Source organism: Tauraco erythrolophus, chromosome 2 (genome assembly GCF_009769465.1).
Source record: "Tauraco erythrolophus isolate bTauEry1 chromosome 2, bTauEry1.pri, whole genome shotgun sequence".
NCBI classification, from domain to species: domain Eukaryota; kingdom Metazoa; phylum Chordata; class Aves; order Musophagiformes; family Musophagidae; genus Tauraco; species Tauraco erythrolophus.
In genome coordinates, this window is record NC_141466.1 from 112,619,951 (window position 1) to 112,634,868 (window position 14,918).

Genomic DNA, 14,918 nt, shown 5'->3' on the forward strand with positions numbered 1-14,918 from the left:
AAACAACAAAAAAAACAATCAAAAAAACCCCCAAAAGACCTTGTCTTGTTTAAACTGTTAGTCTGGTGGTGCACTCTGAGTGCTTTTTTTTCTAAATATCTGTAAAGAGGGACAGTGAGTTTCTCCTTCTAAAACAAGCTTCACTGCCTACGTAAAGCTCCTTCCAGCCACTGCTTTTGATTGGGTCTCAAGACACTCCAGAAAAGCATCAGTGATACCGTGTTTCACGACACTTCTTGCATTGTTTTAATTCCAAATGTATACAAATGAAGTCACTTTAATCCTATAAATAATTTATTTTTAAAAAATTGTGCTGTTAACCCCTTTGCAGGGCAACGAGCTATGTGAAAAGTACAAAACTTTTTGTCAAATGTGATACTGAGAGTGCTTTTGACATAGTTCATTGGTTTATCATCTCAATTTATATATACTGCGCAACGGGCAAGGCTAGAATCCATGAACCAAGCTGCAAAGATCTCAAGCTAAGTAAGGCGGAGAGAGACTTGAGAAACAAGAGAAGGAAATACTTTCCTATCCAATGTATACTCTTCAGACTAAAGCACTCTTTCTATCAAGCCTTCTAAACTGTTAAATAAAGTGTTCCAAACAAGCATTTAAACTTCATTACACAGAAGAGCAACAAGAACAGTAGCCTGCCAGACAAAAAGGCAGGAGGGAAAAATATATATACTGAGTTCAATGGTTAGCCTGAATGTAGCACAGTTCTTCACAACCGATGGGGGGGGTAATTTCAACACGGTGTCCAACAACGTTCTAACGACGTGCTTCATCTCGACTGGTTACTATGAAGCAAGGTGGTAAATGTTTGGCCCCAACCGGGCTTCAGAAATGGTTCTTTTTCATGACGAGCATGTCTGTCCAGCTATCAATCATGTTTGTTTGCACCAAATCCCAAGCCATTTAAAATACGACTAATTAAGTTAAACTGAAGTCGTCTGCTCCAAATTCGCCATCAACTATCCATGCTACTGCATTCCTCTGAGCAAAAACAAAAACATAAGAGAAAAAAAAAATAAAATCACACCTTGAAGATCTTATCAATAGTTAATACCTCTATTACAAGGTCATAAATACAGTGTATTTACATAAGTTTTACTGAACAGGCATTAGTTAATGGATCTTATTTTTATTCTGTAACTAAACCCCACGCTAAAAAAACCCCTTATTTTAGATATCATTATTCTTATTAATTTAGAGATTAATTTAGCATGTTAGGTGCTGGTACACAAACAAGAAATAACACACATTTGCATTCAAGTTCCAGGGGAGTGTGCTAATTGCAAAGCTGTCTGCCATCCATTTAAGATTCTTAAGTTGTTAGATTTTATTCCGTGCATCTACACCTCTTGTGGAAGCACTGCTGTGAGAAATCCATTTTCTATTGTTTTGATTTTTATGGCATTCACTAGCTCATTTTCTGGAGGAACTAAGAAAGAGTGAGCAAGCAGCTAATTGGAGAAAGCAATAAACGAAATCACAAATAAAACCAACTGGAGAATAGGCTCTGAGTCCTGGTAGGTGCATTCAAGGTGTTACAAACAGGAGATTGGCCAGACTGGTCCACCTAGTCCAATACCAGAAGCAGATGCATCAGAAAGCACAGGAGCAGGGAGAGGAGTATTTCTTCCTCCTAATATCCTTCCAACTTTCAGCCATTTCACCTAAGGGGCATTCTGAACTAGAGGTCTTTACTTATCTAGTAGCACTCAATGGATTTCTCCGATTACTTTGTCCATATTCCCCTTGAACTTGTGTCCACACCTGGTATCCATGAGGTCCTGTGCAACGGGGTATACTGTATTTCAGTTTAATGCCTACTGTAAATTCTCACCACGAGGCTGAGGGGGTAATGACAGAAGCCTATAAACTGCAGAATAACCCTCCAGCTGTCATCTCGTTAACAATTCTGGGGGTTAGGTAAGAAGGGTTGGGAACAAGCGTGCATTTTGGCAGTGAAAAAAAGTTGCCTTGTTAAACAAATGTCTCTCTCCCAGGCACAGATGACTGCTGACAGTTAGGAAAGAATCAATTTTATACAGATTTTACAGTGGGAAACTTCACTCTTTCCAGACACTGGAGATTCCTTTTGTAAGCACTGCAATACCATTATTCAATTTGCAGTGTGGTCAGAATGTGTTATTTAAATTTTATGACATTGTATGTTAGTAAACCTCAAGCATTGGATGCTAGATTTTTTAGAAGTCTACATAAATAAGTTAATATGATCCTGAAGTCTTAGTGACACCACGGTTTTCTATAGGGCCATGTCAGAAATACGAATATCATTTTGGAAATACCAGTTGTTTCTCTTTTATTACACAAACATAGGTAATTTAGATAAAAATCAACAGCCATACATTTTTTTAAAAAAATCAGTAGCTTCTTTTTAGTAAGAGTAAAGATTCTAACCCGAGAGTTCAAAGCATCTTTTAGTGATTATAGAACACACACATACGCACAGTTTTTTACCTTCAATATCCTGGTTGTCTACGAAAGGCGCTGGTCCCCATATTCTAACAGTGCCATCATCAGAGGCGCTGGCCATCATGGATGGAATCTGCGGGTTCCAGCTCACACAATTAACAGTACGTGTGTGCCCTGTCAGCTCCGCAATTGGCAGCTCGCTACGCTTGTGCCAAATATATACTTTGTGATCTAAATAAAATATGCATTACAAAAAAACAGCATGAGAAACACAGTTCTGCACAGACCGATTTGTCATATCAAACAGCACTTCCACACAAGCTCTCAACAACTAAAAAAGAGTGTTGTAAAGCCCATGTCTGTTGAATGTGCAATAGCACTAACAAAATTTTTCTTCTAGAAGCGATCAAAAGAACATGGGTAAAGCTCTCCACTAAGAGGCACATTGCCCTTTAAGACTTGCAAGTTTATTACGCTTGGTATTTGAAGAAAAAACATTTTACTACAACGCAAGTAAGCCAATACATGGCTAAAGACAGAAATCAAGCTACTTCTCAATTAAAGATATGGAGTTGTAATCTCATTCAAAGGGAAGTCCTGTGTATTATTTTTTTCCTTAAACAATCATATTTACAGATTAGTACACGCATTATAAAGTAATGAGTACTGAGGCAGAATATTTACAACCACCACCTGTTGATGAATACTAGATAAGATCACAGCTCTATAGTTCATGAAATACATCTTGATACTAAAGACTCAAAACATTCTAGTGAAAGCGCAAACAGAGCAAACAAGGGAGAGCAACAAAGCTTAATGTCTCAAGTTATGAGCTATTACTGTCTTCAACAACAATTAATTCATGTGTGGTATCTGAAGACATGAATTTGTACATATTAAAGTAGACACAACAAACAACCCCACAGATCTTATTTTGTGATAGGAAACTTAATTACTTCTAGCAACATGCTAGAAACAGAATAGTGAACTGGTCAGACACTGCACTGTAATTTTTAGAGAACTGTTACTGCTTTGTAACCAACCATATTTAAGAATAAATGACTAATGGTGTAGAGGGTTTTTTTCCATAACTGTAGATCAGCAGCCTTTACCTAGTCTGTAGGTTGACCTCTCTAGGAATGTCCTCAGAATATTCCAAACAGAGCTACACAAACCAAACAAGTATGCACTACTAGTATTACACAAACGCTTAGTATTTAGGACTAGCATATCAAATGAAAGTATTTTAATCTATTAGAAAGGTTTTAACTTAGATGCCATTCCGAAGGCTTAGCAAACAAACCAATCTTCCTCTATTCCTCCTCCCAACCCTTTACAAAACAAACTTGCTCTCTGACCTACCTGCTAGAATAGCATCATGGAACCATGTGATAACTCATTTGTCTTCTGCTGAATCAGCTCATTTGAGTTCAACACCTTTGTATATACTTGTATTGATGCAAATGTTCTGGTAGTGTTTACATTCCACTTAGGATTTCAAGAGACTACATATCCGCGCTATTCATCACACAACACAATTCACTCTCTGCTTAAACACTGGACACGCAAGCCTCTGCTGTCTGGGAGAATCAAAATCTAAACACAAACCAGTATTTTGGTGTTTGTCAGAATGCCTGTGTTTTGTTTTGGAAAAAAAAAGTTAGCTAGATTATGGCAGCAGTCAATTTCCCTCTCAGAAAGAGACCTCCATTTTCTTCCTATTGATGCCAATGTTAGAAAAAAGCCGACCCAGTTGACAACATACATAAAGTTTAAGAGGTTGTGACAATTTAATCAATCTATTACTTTTTTGAAAAAGGCTATGCAAATGTGATCTGTTATTTTTGTTTTGTTTGCTTGTTTTTTTCAAGATACATAGACTTTCTCAGTAGCCACATTTGCAACAATTCAGCGCCAAGAGGCGACAGCTTCAGACAGTCCAAATTTAAATAGAATGCCATCGGTTTCAAATACTGCTTGGTAGCTTTTAGACAGTGAAGATAATACAGAATAAGTAAATAGGGGAAGAAAACGACTGGTGCACTGGAGTATCTAAACCTACACATGCACATCAGTATGTCAGCATGGCTCAACACAAATCCTGAGCTTTCAGCCACTCAGGTCTCAAACCAAGAGCCTTGTTCAACCATGAAGAGGTTCACACTGGATTCGAGGTGCTGTCCTTCAGTTATTATATTCCACTGGGTCTGATCAGTGGGTGAAATTTGGTTTTTATTTTAGACATATTTGGTATTTCCCCTAAAAGGATAGTAGCAATGTCCTGGCCAACCTCATTTCCTAACAACAGCGAGTTACATAGCACTAACAGCAATTGCTTACATATTCCAAGTGTAATTCTTAACTCTGCATAGGCTTGAATCTTAAGTGACCTCCATGGGCGGTGATGGCACTACAACAGTGACAGAACTGAAGCAATTCAACATATAAACCATTAACTAATTTCTATTCTTGCCACAGACGGTAGAAAAAAAACATACCACAAAGCCTTTGATCACCAATGACCCCTACTAGACTATGTCAACAACTGCTGAATTTGAGACTACTCCATCTGTAATTAAGCTGACAACTCTACTGAAATTAAAATAACCTCACCACACCTATGTCGTCAACAGGTAAATGAAGCTGTTACTCCCCAGAAGTATTTTTGATTCAAACCATAAACCTAAGTATCATACCACAAAAAGCCACAAGAACACCCCACCCACTTCTAATTAGAACCGGGCAGATGCCTTTGCTTTACAGGAGCAACACAAGAGATTCATTAATGCTTTCTACTACTACCATCCTGCCAAAAGATTCTTTCTGCTAGCACACAATTACTTATTGAAGCATGCCACAACCTCAGTGCTCCTCAAACTTACTTAATGAACCAGTTGCTTGCTTTTATAGTTGACTGCTGCTAACAATAATATTATAAAAGTAAGGTATAGGAAGGATACAGTGTTCCAGTTTTCGGCACAAAAGGGAATGATGTTACCTTCGCTGCCACTCGCGATGAAATCTTCATTATGACCTCCAAAACACGAGTGAATTGTGTAAAATCCTTGTGTAACACCTTGATACTTTCTCACTAAAACTCTGTCTTGTAAGTCCCATAAGTGAACTCCCTGGGAATAAGCAGCATAAAGAATGTTATTTTATCATTAAACGTTTTTCATTCCATTCTTTTGAAACAGTAAAAAACATTAAACATGACAAGTACGTTACTCCAGCCAACTTCAGTACTGTTACTAGATGAAGAGAGTAAAGACATACCAAATTACTAGATTAAACTTCCACTCTGTGGCGCCTTCTGTTCTGAGAGCTCTTATTCTTACCCAAGGTTCCAAAAGTAGAACTAAATAAACAAAATCTAGTTTTTACACCCCAAAACATGTCAACCTGCCACAATTCTTGATGTACCTGGTTTCTCAATGCAATAGCCAGATATTAACATTTAATAGTACATATTTCACAGTATTAAACTCTTGACTATAAATCAGTCAAAAAAAAAAAGAAGAAAAAAATCAGTCTCAAGAATAAGATTGCTTACTTGTCAGAGAACGCCATGCTGTACTTATGAATATTAAGGCCCTCACATTACATTGAATACAACTGGTTAACATCAAACATTCCAATTCACATCAACATATTTAAAAACAGGTAGCAGTTGCAAGCAGACTTATTTGCATTTCCATTTATCACCACCAACTCACCTGAGTTGCTACATTTAACAAAGCTAAACGGCCATTTTTTGAAATAGTAAACGACATAATAGGGTGATCTTCTTGCACTCTGAAACGACAAGACGCATCAGTGTTAAGAGTACACTTAACCAAACAATGATGCAACAGAGACAAAAGGCATGTCCTGCCACTGTAATATTACCAGGGAAAGACAGTTCTCTGAATTTGAAATTAGGTATGTCTCTATGTCAGTACAAGCCGGGTCTGCAACAGTCGGCTTATACTTGTGACAAATCCCAAAACCAAAAGGGACTTCGGACCTCAAATTCAACCCCTAACTTCAAGGTAGGATCTAGTAAAATATGTCAGGAATCAAAGACAACAGCTCTTGATGACAGAAATGTCATAACATCCACAAGAAACCTTCTCCAGTGCTTAAGAAGTTATTTCTAATACTTGATCTAACACTTCCTGCTGCAATTGGAACTCACAAATTCTTGTCCCATGTTATCCTCCTCCTCTTTTAATACCGAGAGCATTTTAATAACTCATTTCCCATCCTGCCCCACAAACCTTTCCTCAACCTTCTTCTGACACTAAGAACCAGGAATTCAAAACCAAAGAAAGAGGTAGTTACATGTTCCTGTCTGTAAGATCCTCAAAGTTATAACCTCGAATTCGCTGGTGCGTGTCCGATGCTAGAACAGTTTTCCCATCACTCAAGCACCAAAGGCATTGTACTCTCACCCCTTCCCAGGAGTCAAGGAGATTACCATCTAAATCCTGATGAGAAGAAAAAAAAACCAAAAATAACAATTGAACTCTTAGTCTCAGATTTCTGAGGAGTTGTGACACAAGTATCTTTCACCTTCTGTTCAGATGATTGCTGTAGAAAGCAATCTTACACTGTAAAAGAGAGGACTCAATTAGGACTTGGTTGTCTTAACTGAGGGCTGTTGTAGGTACCTGGCCTGGAGAGCCAAGAACCCCCTTTCATCACTTATTTTCTCATGCGTGACACGTGCAATCTATGCCATGTCACAGAGCTCACCTTTGCAGTGAGTAATGTTTGCATACTGCACTATCACTCTGGGTACCAATTCAGATGACAAATAATGAAGGATACTGAAGTCTAATGAAGACTGTGGACCACCACCCAAAACCAACAGTAGTCAAGTAATGAGAGTTTCAGATTTCTGTTCACACAAAGGAAAGACAGCATGCAAAAACTAAGACAGACATAGGCAAACTTCTGTGGAATAAGCAAGACGTGGTCAAAGACACTGCTTTTTATTAGTGTATTTTCTAGAGCCGCTAACAAAAAAATTCCCAGCCCACAAATCCTCCTTTAGGTAGGCAAAAGATGCTTGAACCCTTCTAACTGCTACACACAGAAGTGCTGCTGAAATACTAGCATTAATGTATTGCTGCTTTGAATTACAAAGTATCAGAAATTTTAGTGTGCACACACACACAAAAGAGAAAAAACCCAACATAACAAAAAAAACCCACAACACCAAAACAAAAACCCCTCAGATTTGACCATGACAAAACTTTCATTTCTTGCCTTGTTTTCAATGGGACAGATGCAGAGAACTTACACACTGATAGAACTGTCCACGCTGACCTCCTGTTACAAAACGCTTCCCATCAGGATTCCAGGCCACACTTGTTAAACTGTCTTCATGAGACTGGCTCATCTTTGTCCTCAGCTCCCCGGTCTGGAAAATAAAAAGAGGCAGCAAGGTCTTATACCAGAAACCTTTCCCAAAAAGGTGTCCATAATTTTATCTGACATGCATAGTGCTTGGAAGTGCATGTATTTCAACGTCCTTGTTAAAAAGCGACACAAACCTATGAATAATGCAATAAAAAGGCAAAACTACTTCAGCAGCTCCAGTTACCCTGGGCTTGATCTGGGACAATTTCTTTTGTCCCTCAAATCAAGAGAGATGGACTAGTCTGTGTGTCATAGACATCTGGAATATCACAAGTAAAAAGAGGAATTAAAATAAGTTGGAAGAATATGTAAAAGAGAGAAGCAATATGAAATGGAAAAAAAAAAACAAACATGGAAAGCAAAGAGGCGGGAGGAGACCAAAAGAAAACCGAGATGACAAAATGCATTTTAGTAAAAAGTTGGGAGTTTTAGAGTACTTAAAACACTTTCCTCCCTGAGCTGGACCTCTCCATGCCAAAATTTAGCTTTCATCCCTAGCTTATAATGCTACTGTTTCACAACACAAAGTGCCAATGAGTGGCTTACCGTTGTCAAAACAGCAAGGGCTTCTCTCTATTCCCTTTTCCCAGCTCCAGCACTCTTCACTGAGCCAATTTAGTCAATTAAACAGGAAAAAGTATTCCAAGGGTGAAAAAAGGGAACATTTTTGATTTAGGGAACTAAATTAGCTCCAAGGTAGCACAAGAGTCCAAGGTAGCACAAGACAGACCACACAGCCCATAACCGAGGCAGGAGAAGCTTTTGTATCAACTCAAATGTCCATAAAAACCAACAGCAGAAAAGGACTTTCAAATTCATGAAGGAAATAGCAAAATGCCCTAGTGTCTGACAAAGATGAAGCTCTGAAATCAGAAATTTAACTCTCTATGGATCTTCCACTCACATCACTGGGAAGGTTACACAAAGTAAAAATAGCTTGTATCTTTTACTTTTGCTACTTGATAAAATCTTGAATAAGTAATTGCTCCCCTTAGATGATAATTCTGCTGTTTCTCTGGATTAATGTACTGTTCTTCTCTTCAGAAGCTCTCTAAAGTCCTAGGGGTTTATGCCATCCCTTCTCAGAAATGACCATTAACCAGAAACTCTAGAATTGCTGCACAGTCCCAGGCACTTGGACTTCAACTCTAATTTCAGTTCTGTACAAACCAAGTACAGAATTTGTAAGCTGCCACAGTTATTTTTTCAAATTGAGGGGGCGTAGGGAGATCAGTGTCTCTTCTTTACACTGACACCTTTGCACAACAAGTTCATAGAAATTACTTCGTTCATGCTTAACACATGTAAATATTGAAACAAATGCAGTAGGCCAACCAAAGTGGTTTTTTTTACCCTTAGTCACCACTTACTTGTACATTCCAGAGCCAAAGCTCAGAACAATCATCTGGGCCACAGGCAACAAGATAGTTGTCATCTGGACTCCAAGCAATATAAGAGACGCCATACGCATGACCTTCTAACGTCTTAAGTAGTTTTAGCTGGTGAGTGTCCTGAAACAAGGAGAGATTTTGTTGAGACAACGCAAACGAACTCTTACTGGATTTCACATATACCGCGTGCCCAAGTACAGCAAGGCAAGTTTGCTTTATAAAAATTGGCACCTGTATTTTACAAGACATTTAATAGGTTCTTACTGGAAAAGCAGTTGCTTGTTTACAGAGTTAGATCATAAAATGAAAGCTTCTAAGTTTCAACATGCAAAACAAGAACACATATAGGTATTTTTGTTCTGATCTTCCATGATACTTAATATGGAACTCACAAAATACCATTGCATACAGAGTTGTACATTACATTACACTTGCTTTAGTATAGAAAATGTCTGTAGTGTCACGTGTCTCTGTATCTACTGGAATATAAAAGTACTATTATCCATATTTTACCGAATTAAGTTAGTTTCTTAAAAGACATGCTTGACAACACCAAGCTGTATGGTGTTGTGGACACACTGGAGGGAAGGGATGCCATCCAGAGGGACCCTGACAGGCTGGAGAGGTGGGCCTGGGAGAACCTCATGAAGTTCAATAAGGCCAAACACAAGGTCCTGCACATGAGTCGGGGCAATCCCAAGCACAAGTACAGGCTGGGCAGAGAAAGGATTGAGAGCAGCCCTGAGGAAAAGGACTTGGGAGTGCTGGTGGATGAGAAGCTCAACACGATCTGGCAATGTGCACTGGCAGCCCAGAAAGCCAACCGCATCCTGGGCTGCATCAAAAGAAGCATGGCCAGCAGGTCGAGGGAGGCGATTCTGCCCCTCTACTCTGCTCTCTGAGACCCCAGCTGGAACACTGCATTCAACTCTGGAGTCCCCAACACAAGAAGGACATGGAGCTGCTGGAGCGAGTCCAGAGAAGGGTCACGAAGATGATCCAAGGACTGGAACACCTCTGCTATGAAGACAGGCTGAGAGAGTTGGGGCTGTTCAGCCTGGAGAAGAGAAGGCTCCAGGGTGATCTTATAACAGCCTTCCAGTATCTGAAGGGGAGCCTACAGGAAAGCTGGAGAGGGGCTTTTTACAAGGGCATATAGTGACAGGACAAGGGGCAATGGATTTAAACTGAAAGAGGGCACATTTAGATTAGACATAAGGAAGAAATTTTTCACTCAGAGGGTGGTGAGGCACTGGAACAGGTTGCCCAGAGAAGTTGTGGATGCCCCATCCCTGGAAGTGTTCAAGGTCAGGCTGGATGAGGCTTTGGTCAACCTGGTGTGGTGGAAGGTGTCCCTGCCCATGGCAGGGGGGTTGGAACTAGATGATCTTTGAGGCCCCTTCCAACCCTGACCATTCTGTGATTCTATGCTGGAAGCCTCTTATGGTTAACCAGAGAAACAAACTCTTCCAGTACGCTGAGAAGGGAAAACCTCCAAGTGCCAATGTTTTTATAAACTAGAGTGTATCTTGTGTGTGCTGCTCAAGAAAGAAGTTTTACAGAAAGATATTTTTAAAAGCTTCCTTGAGAGATGTTCTTATTTCAGAAGCGTTGCCTACAGCAAGCTGTTGCATCTTTTCTGCCAGATTTAGTGAATGAAGCATACTGCATTCATGCAAAGTATCTTGTAACACAACTGTTCAACTGTTCTACTGCCACCTTGTCAAAGGAACTTGACTTTCAAGCAGCTTATCAAAATAAATAGTACAGCTAGATACCATGAAACGACCATACACTGGCTTCCTAAATATAGAAACATGCTTCACTACAGTACTAGCATTGACTCTTGACAACAACATGATATATAGGAAGTAGAACCAAGCTTGTTAAACTGTTGACAATAACTTTTGTGAAGCCTCTTGGAAAAGGGCAAGTGGATTTTCCTTCCTCCCTGTCTCCCGCTTTTTTTTTTCCTGCATGGAAGATGTTTCTACCTCCTACTTCTCTTCAAAAAGAGTGACTCATTTGAAAATCTAGCTTGATTTCTCAAATTGCCCTTTCTCTTTCTTTTGTTTTAGTATCAATCAGCAGAGCACCTCTTGATTCTAAAGAGAAAGAACATAATCAACAGAAGAACAGAGTGACACGAAGGACTGTTTCCTGGGATCAGCTGCAAGGGATTTGGTGACTCTCGGCCAGCCTGCAGCTTTGATGGTTTTGCTGCCTAGAAAAACTGAATTCCTCAAAAGAAAGTGAGCTATGAATAATCTTCAAATCAGAGAAAGAGGGGCAAACAAATGCATCTCCTCAAGGCCCCTTTTCCATTGTAATTATTATTCCTGGCCTCCTTCAGACACTGCTGTGTCTGTAGCTAAACTAATCTGCAAGAAAACTGAGTCATGTCTGACATCACCTCACATCCTGGAGCTTGCCTGCAACTGATGCATTTCTTTTTACATCAGGATTAATGTGTCACATTTGAGACTTATGAGGAGCAAGACCCATAGGACATTCCTCTTCTAACGACAGGACTTCGTAGCTGTTATTATCGCTCATGCTGCCCTCATACTTCTCTCCAAATACAGGAAAATTGCTATACCATGTTTTGCTCTAAAACAGCAGACAATGGTATTTCAGGAAAACATCCCCAAATTTAGTCAATCTGCTTCCCACTCACCACCCCAAAGAAATATCAGCACTTCTGTCTCTTACATATAGCTTCCTAGATTTTTGTTACATAGAAGAAACAACTATTCAGGTATCAACTGAAGTCTGCTGTAGTTGAGCTCCTTGGCTGAAAAGCCAAAACCCTGTCAACAGTGTTCAGAATGTGCAGAAGAAAAGGTTTCTGCAAGGAACAAGTTAAAGGAGAGCTCTGTCAAAGAAGATGCATGCCAGACAAGGTGACGTGCCTACTTGGCTTATCCTTTGTGCTCGAAAGATGCTGCTGTACTTAGTAATGGTCAAATACTGCATTCCACACACAAACCTAGTTCACTCAAGACATTATTTAATGCTGTTGAGTCTGCATAAGAACTTTGAACTGAACAAATGAAGATGAAAGCAGAAGCATGGGCTAAGACAGCTTAGACATGTAGCTGGGTCTTAGAAAAGAAATAAGAAATTTAATAAATAAGAATTTTAATAAAACACACGGAAGCAGTGTCACTACACTTCAAGAGGGGTGATGAAGAGAAGAAAAGGAGGATTCTCACACACAAAAGTGCATGTGGAAAAAGAATACTGTTCATTTAAAACAATGTTCTCCAATAACTTACCCAGAGTTGGATGGATTTTTCCCTGTAGTCTATACATACAGATAAGAATAATTCTAAATATCTAAAGCTTTGAAAGCCTGATTAAACTTATAGTTCAAAAATCATTGTCGACTGTCACAGGAAATGAGAAGCATGTTCTGGCAAATATGAAAACGAACCACTTGAGTTATGTGGTCTAATGTTATTTAGGCATCAACCTCCTTGAAAGTCAAGGTTTCAAATTTTTTATTATTATTTTTTCTAAGTACTCAAATACAGAAGATGAAACTCTACAAAGCTGCTTTGTCACTAACTATCTATTAGATAGCTAGCAACCCTTTAGCCACCCTTGGCCAAACCTTTAGCAACCCTCGGCCAAAAGATTAGTCTGAAACACCCAGATTTATTTGGTTTGATTAACTAGATACTAGCTAACAATTCACTATAAAATGTGCTAATCAAGATGTTGGTTATTAAAACCCACCAATCATTTTGGTTTGGTCTTTAATTTACTTAGAATTACTCTGTTACTTAAAAAATACAAAATACACCACACAATAAAAACAATTTCCTAAATAAATAACAGAAGTCAGCTTATGCTGCTTTGCACCTCTTGGCTCAGAGCACACTGGCTCCTGTAACAAACAAACCACAACAGTTCTATGCCTGAAAAATCCGTAGCACTTGCTGTTAGTTCAGGGGCTATATAACAACAATGCACATGGAACAGGGTTTTAAAGTTCTCACACCTTCTTAAAAAAAAAAAATAATATGGCTTCCTAACCTGCAGTGGAAGAAAAGGATTAAGTTCAGCTCTCAAATCCTACTGAAAGCCAGTACAGATCTGCAGAAACCTTTCATCTTCCACTTAACATACCAGTTTGCAGTTGTGTGGTTAAAAACTGTAATAAGCTTATTTCTGATATTTGAAGTTGTTAATGCTTGTAAATCTATTGTGTGCATACATTCAAGTTCATTTAGTTTTCAATTGTTATGAAACATATGGACATACTTTCGTATCACTCCTATGAGTCAATTAAAACAAGCCTGGATTCACCGCTCAATCTTTTTATTTACGTAAGACTAAATATGGGTAGGAAAGATAAATCTGGTAGCTGTAGGATATTTCATATAAGAGAAACAGTGCCACATATTAGTATCAAAACCTAAAACCACAGTCTGCAAGAAAACGGATGGGTATACTTCCATGTGTCAGTGGATTCTGACAAGTATTTAAATCTTCATCTCAAGCCAAGGCAAATCTTAAAACTGTAACTAGTGTGACGTGGTACACTGATGTGGCTTCAGTTTAGCACATACCATTTCATCACTCAGAAATAAAGTAATAAATGCTGAAATGGATAGAGTATTTAAATCCAAGCAAACTAGTAGTAACAAGGTAACAGAAAGCAGTAACTTACATACATAGATCAGAATTAAGAGTGATTTAGAAGAAAGAAAGAAAGAATGTATAGAAACATTTTTAATATTTTACTCTTATGCATCAAGCTTATGAGCATTTTAGAATACAATGCCTGAATCAGCTAAAGAACCATTCTGTACTTGTTTTAGATGAGCAATGTGTGCACAACAAAAATCAAATGCTCATATTCACATTACAATCTGTACATACATTTCTTAAACCTAATGCCTGCACCAATAGGCAAATTTAGTTAACTGATAGTTTAAGCATCTCCAACTCTCGTGCCTTTATTGTGACTTTGCTGATACCCAGTATTTTATTTTCATTCCTTACTAGAAGAAACTCAGTTTGCGTTAAATTTCTTATCTTCAAGGTTGTGGAAAATTACTTGAAAGTGTCTTAAGTGCTACAAAAGAAGGTGAATAAGAAAAAAGCAAGACATAACTCATCATTTCCTTTGGTCTCTGTGTTTTGATATGTCCCAATATATTATTAAACATTTGTAGGAAGTACTGCTTTCTCTTCTTCATACAAACATCTACAAACTATTAACTAAGGCTAAAAAAGAAGTAGACTTACAGGGTTTTTTTTCAACAGCATTTATACTACATACTAAACCAAACTGCATCCATCCATCCATGCTGAGAAGGTATGGAACACACCTCTCCACAGCTCATGAGCACAATTATTTTCATTTCCTCCTACTCACTCCATGCATAGCTTGCTCCACAGCATAGGTACACCATCCTTCTGAAAACGGATGTCCAGATCCAGCACTTGAATCCCTCCTCCCACCACTCAAGACTCACTGTATGAAGACTGATTCACAAATATATTGATCCAGCAGGACTGCTTTGATATTCATATTATTTTACTGCCTGGAGATCTTGGCAACTGTCATGCTCCTTCCACTCTCACCCAACGCTTCAAGGCCTCCAAGCTGAGAAGGTCTCTTGAAGGCCCACCAGCAGGCTCTACCACATGGTACTGGTTAGG

At 38.8% G+C, this 14,918-nt stretch overlaps 1 protein-coding gene across 3 annotated transcripts in view; it reads right to left on the reverse strand.

Moving 5' to 3' along the window:
* Positions 1-276: 276 nt before the first annotated feature.
* The window catches only part of WDR26 (WD repeat domain 26), a 30,395-nt gene continuing 15,753 nt past the window's right edge, over positions 277-14,918 (reverse strand). For all 3 annotated transcript variants that reach the window (XM_086631753.1, XM_086631751.1, XM_086631752.1), the window contains 7 exons: positions 9,222-9,362; positions 7,733-7,852; positions 6,769-6,914; positions 6,162-6,240; positions 5,444-5,573; positions 2,491-2,676; positions 277-999 (listed from right to left, as the gene is read on the reverse strand). In XM_086631753.1, coding sequence (XP_086487879.1) covers positions 974-999; positions 2,491-2,676; positions 5,444-5,573; positions 6,162-6,240; positions 6,769-6,914; positions 7,733-7,852; positions 9,222-9,362 — 828 coding nt within the window. In that variant the 3' untranslated portion in view covers positions 277-973. The remainder of the gene's footprint in view (positions 1,000-2,490; positions 2,677-5,443; positions 5,574-6,161; positions 6,241-6,768; positions 6,915-7,732; positions 7,853-9,221; positions 9,363-14,918) is intronic.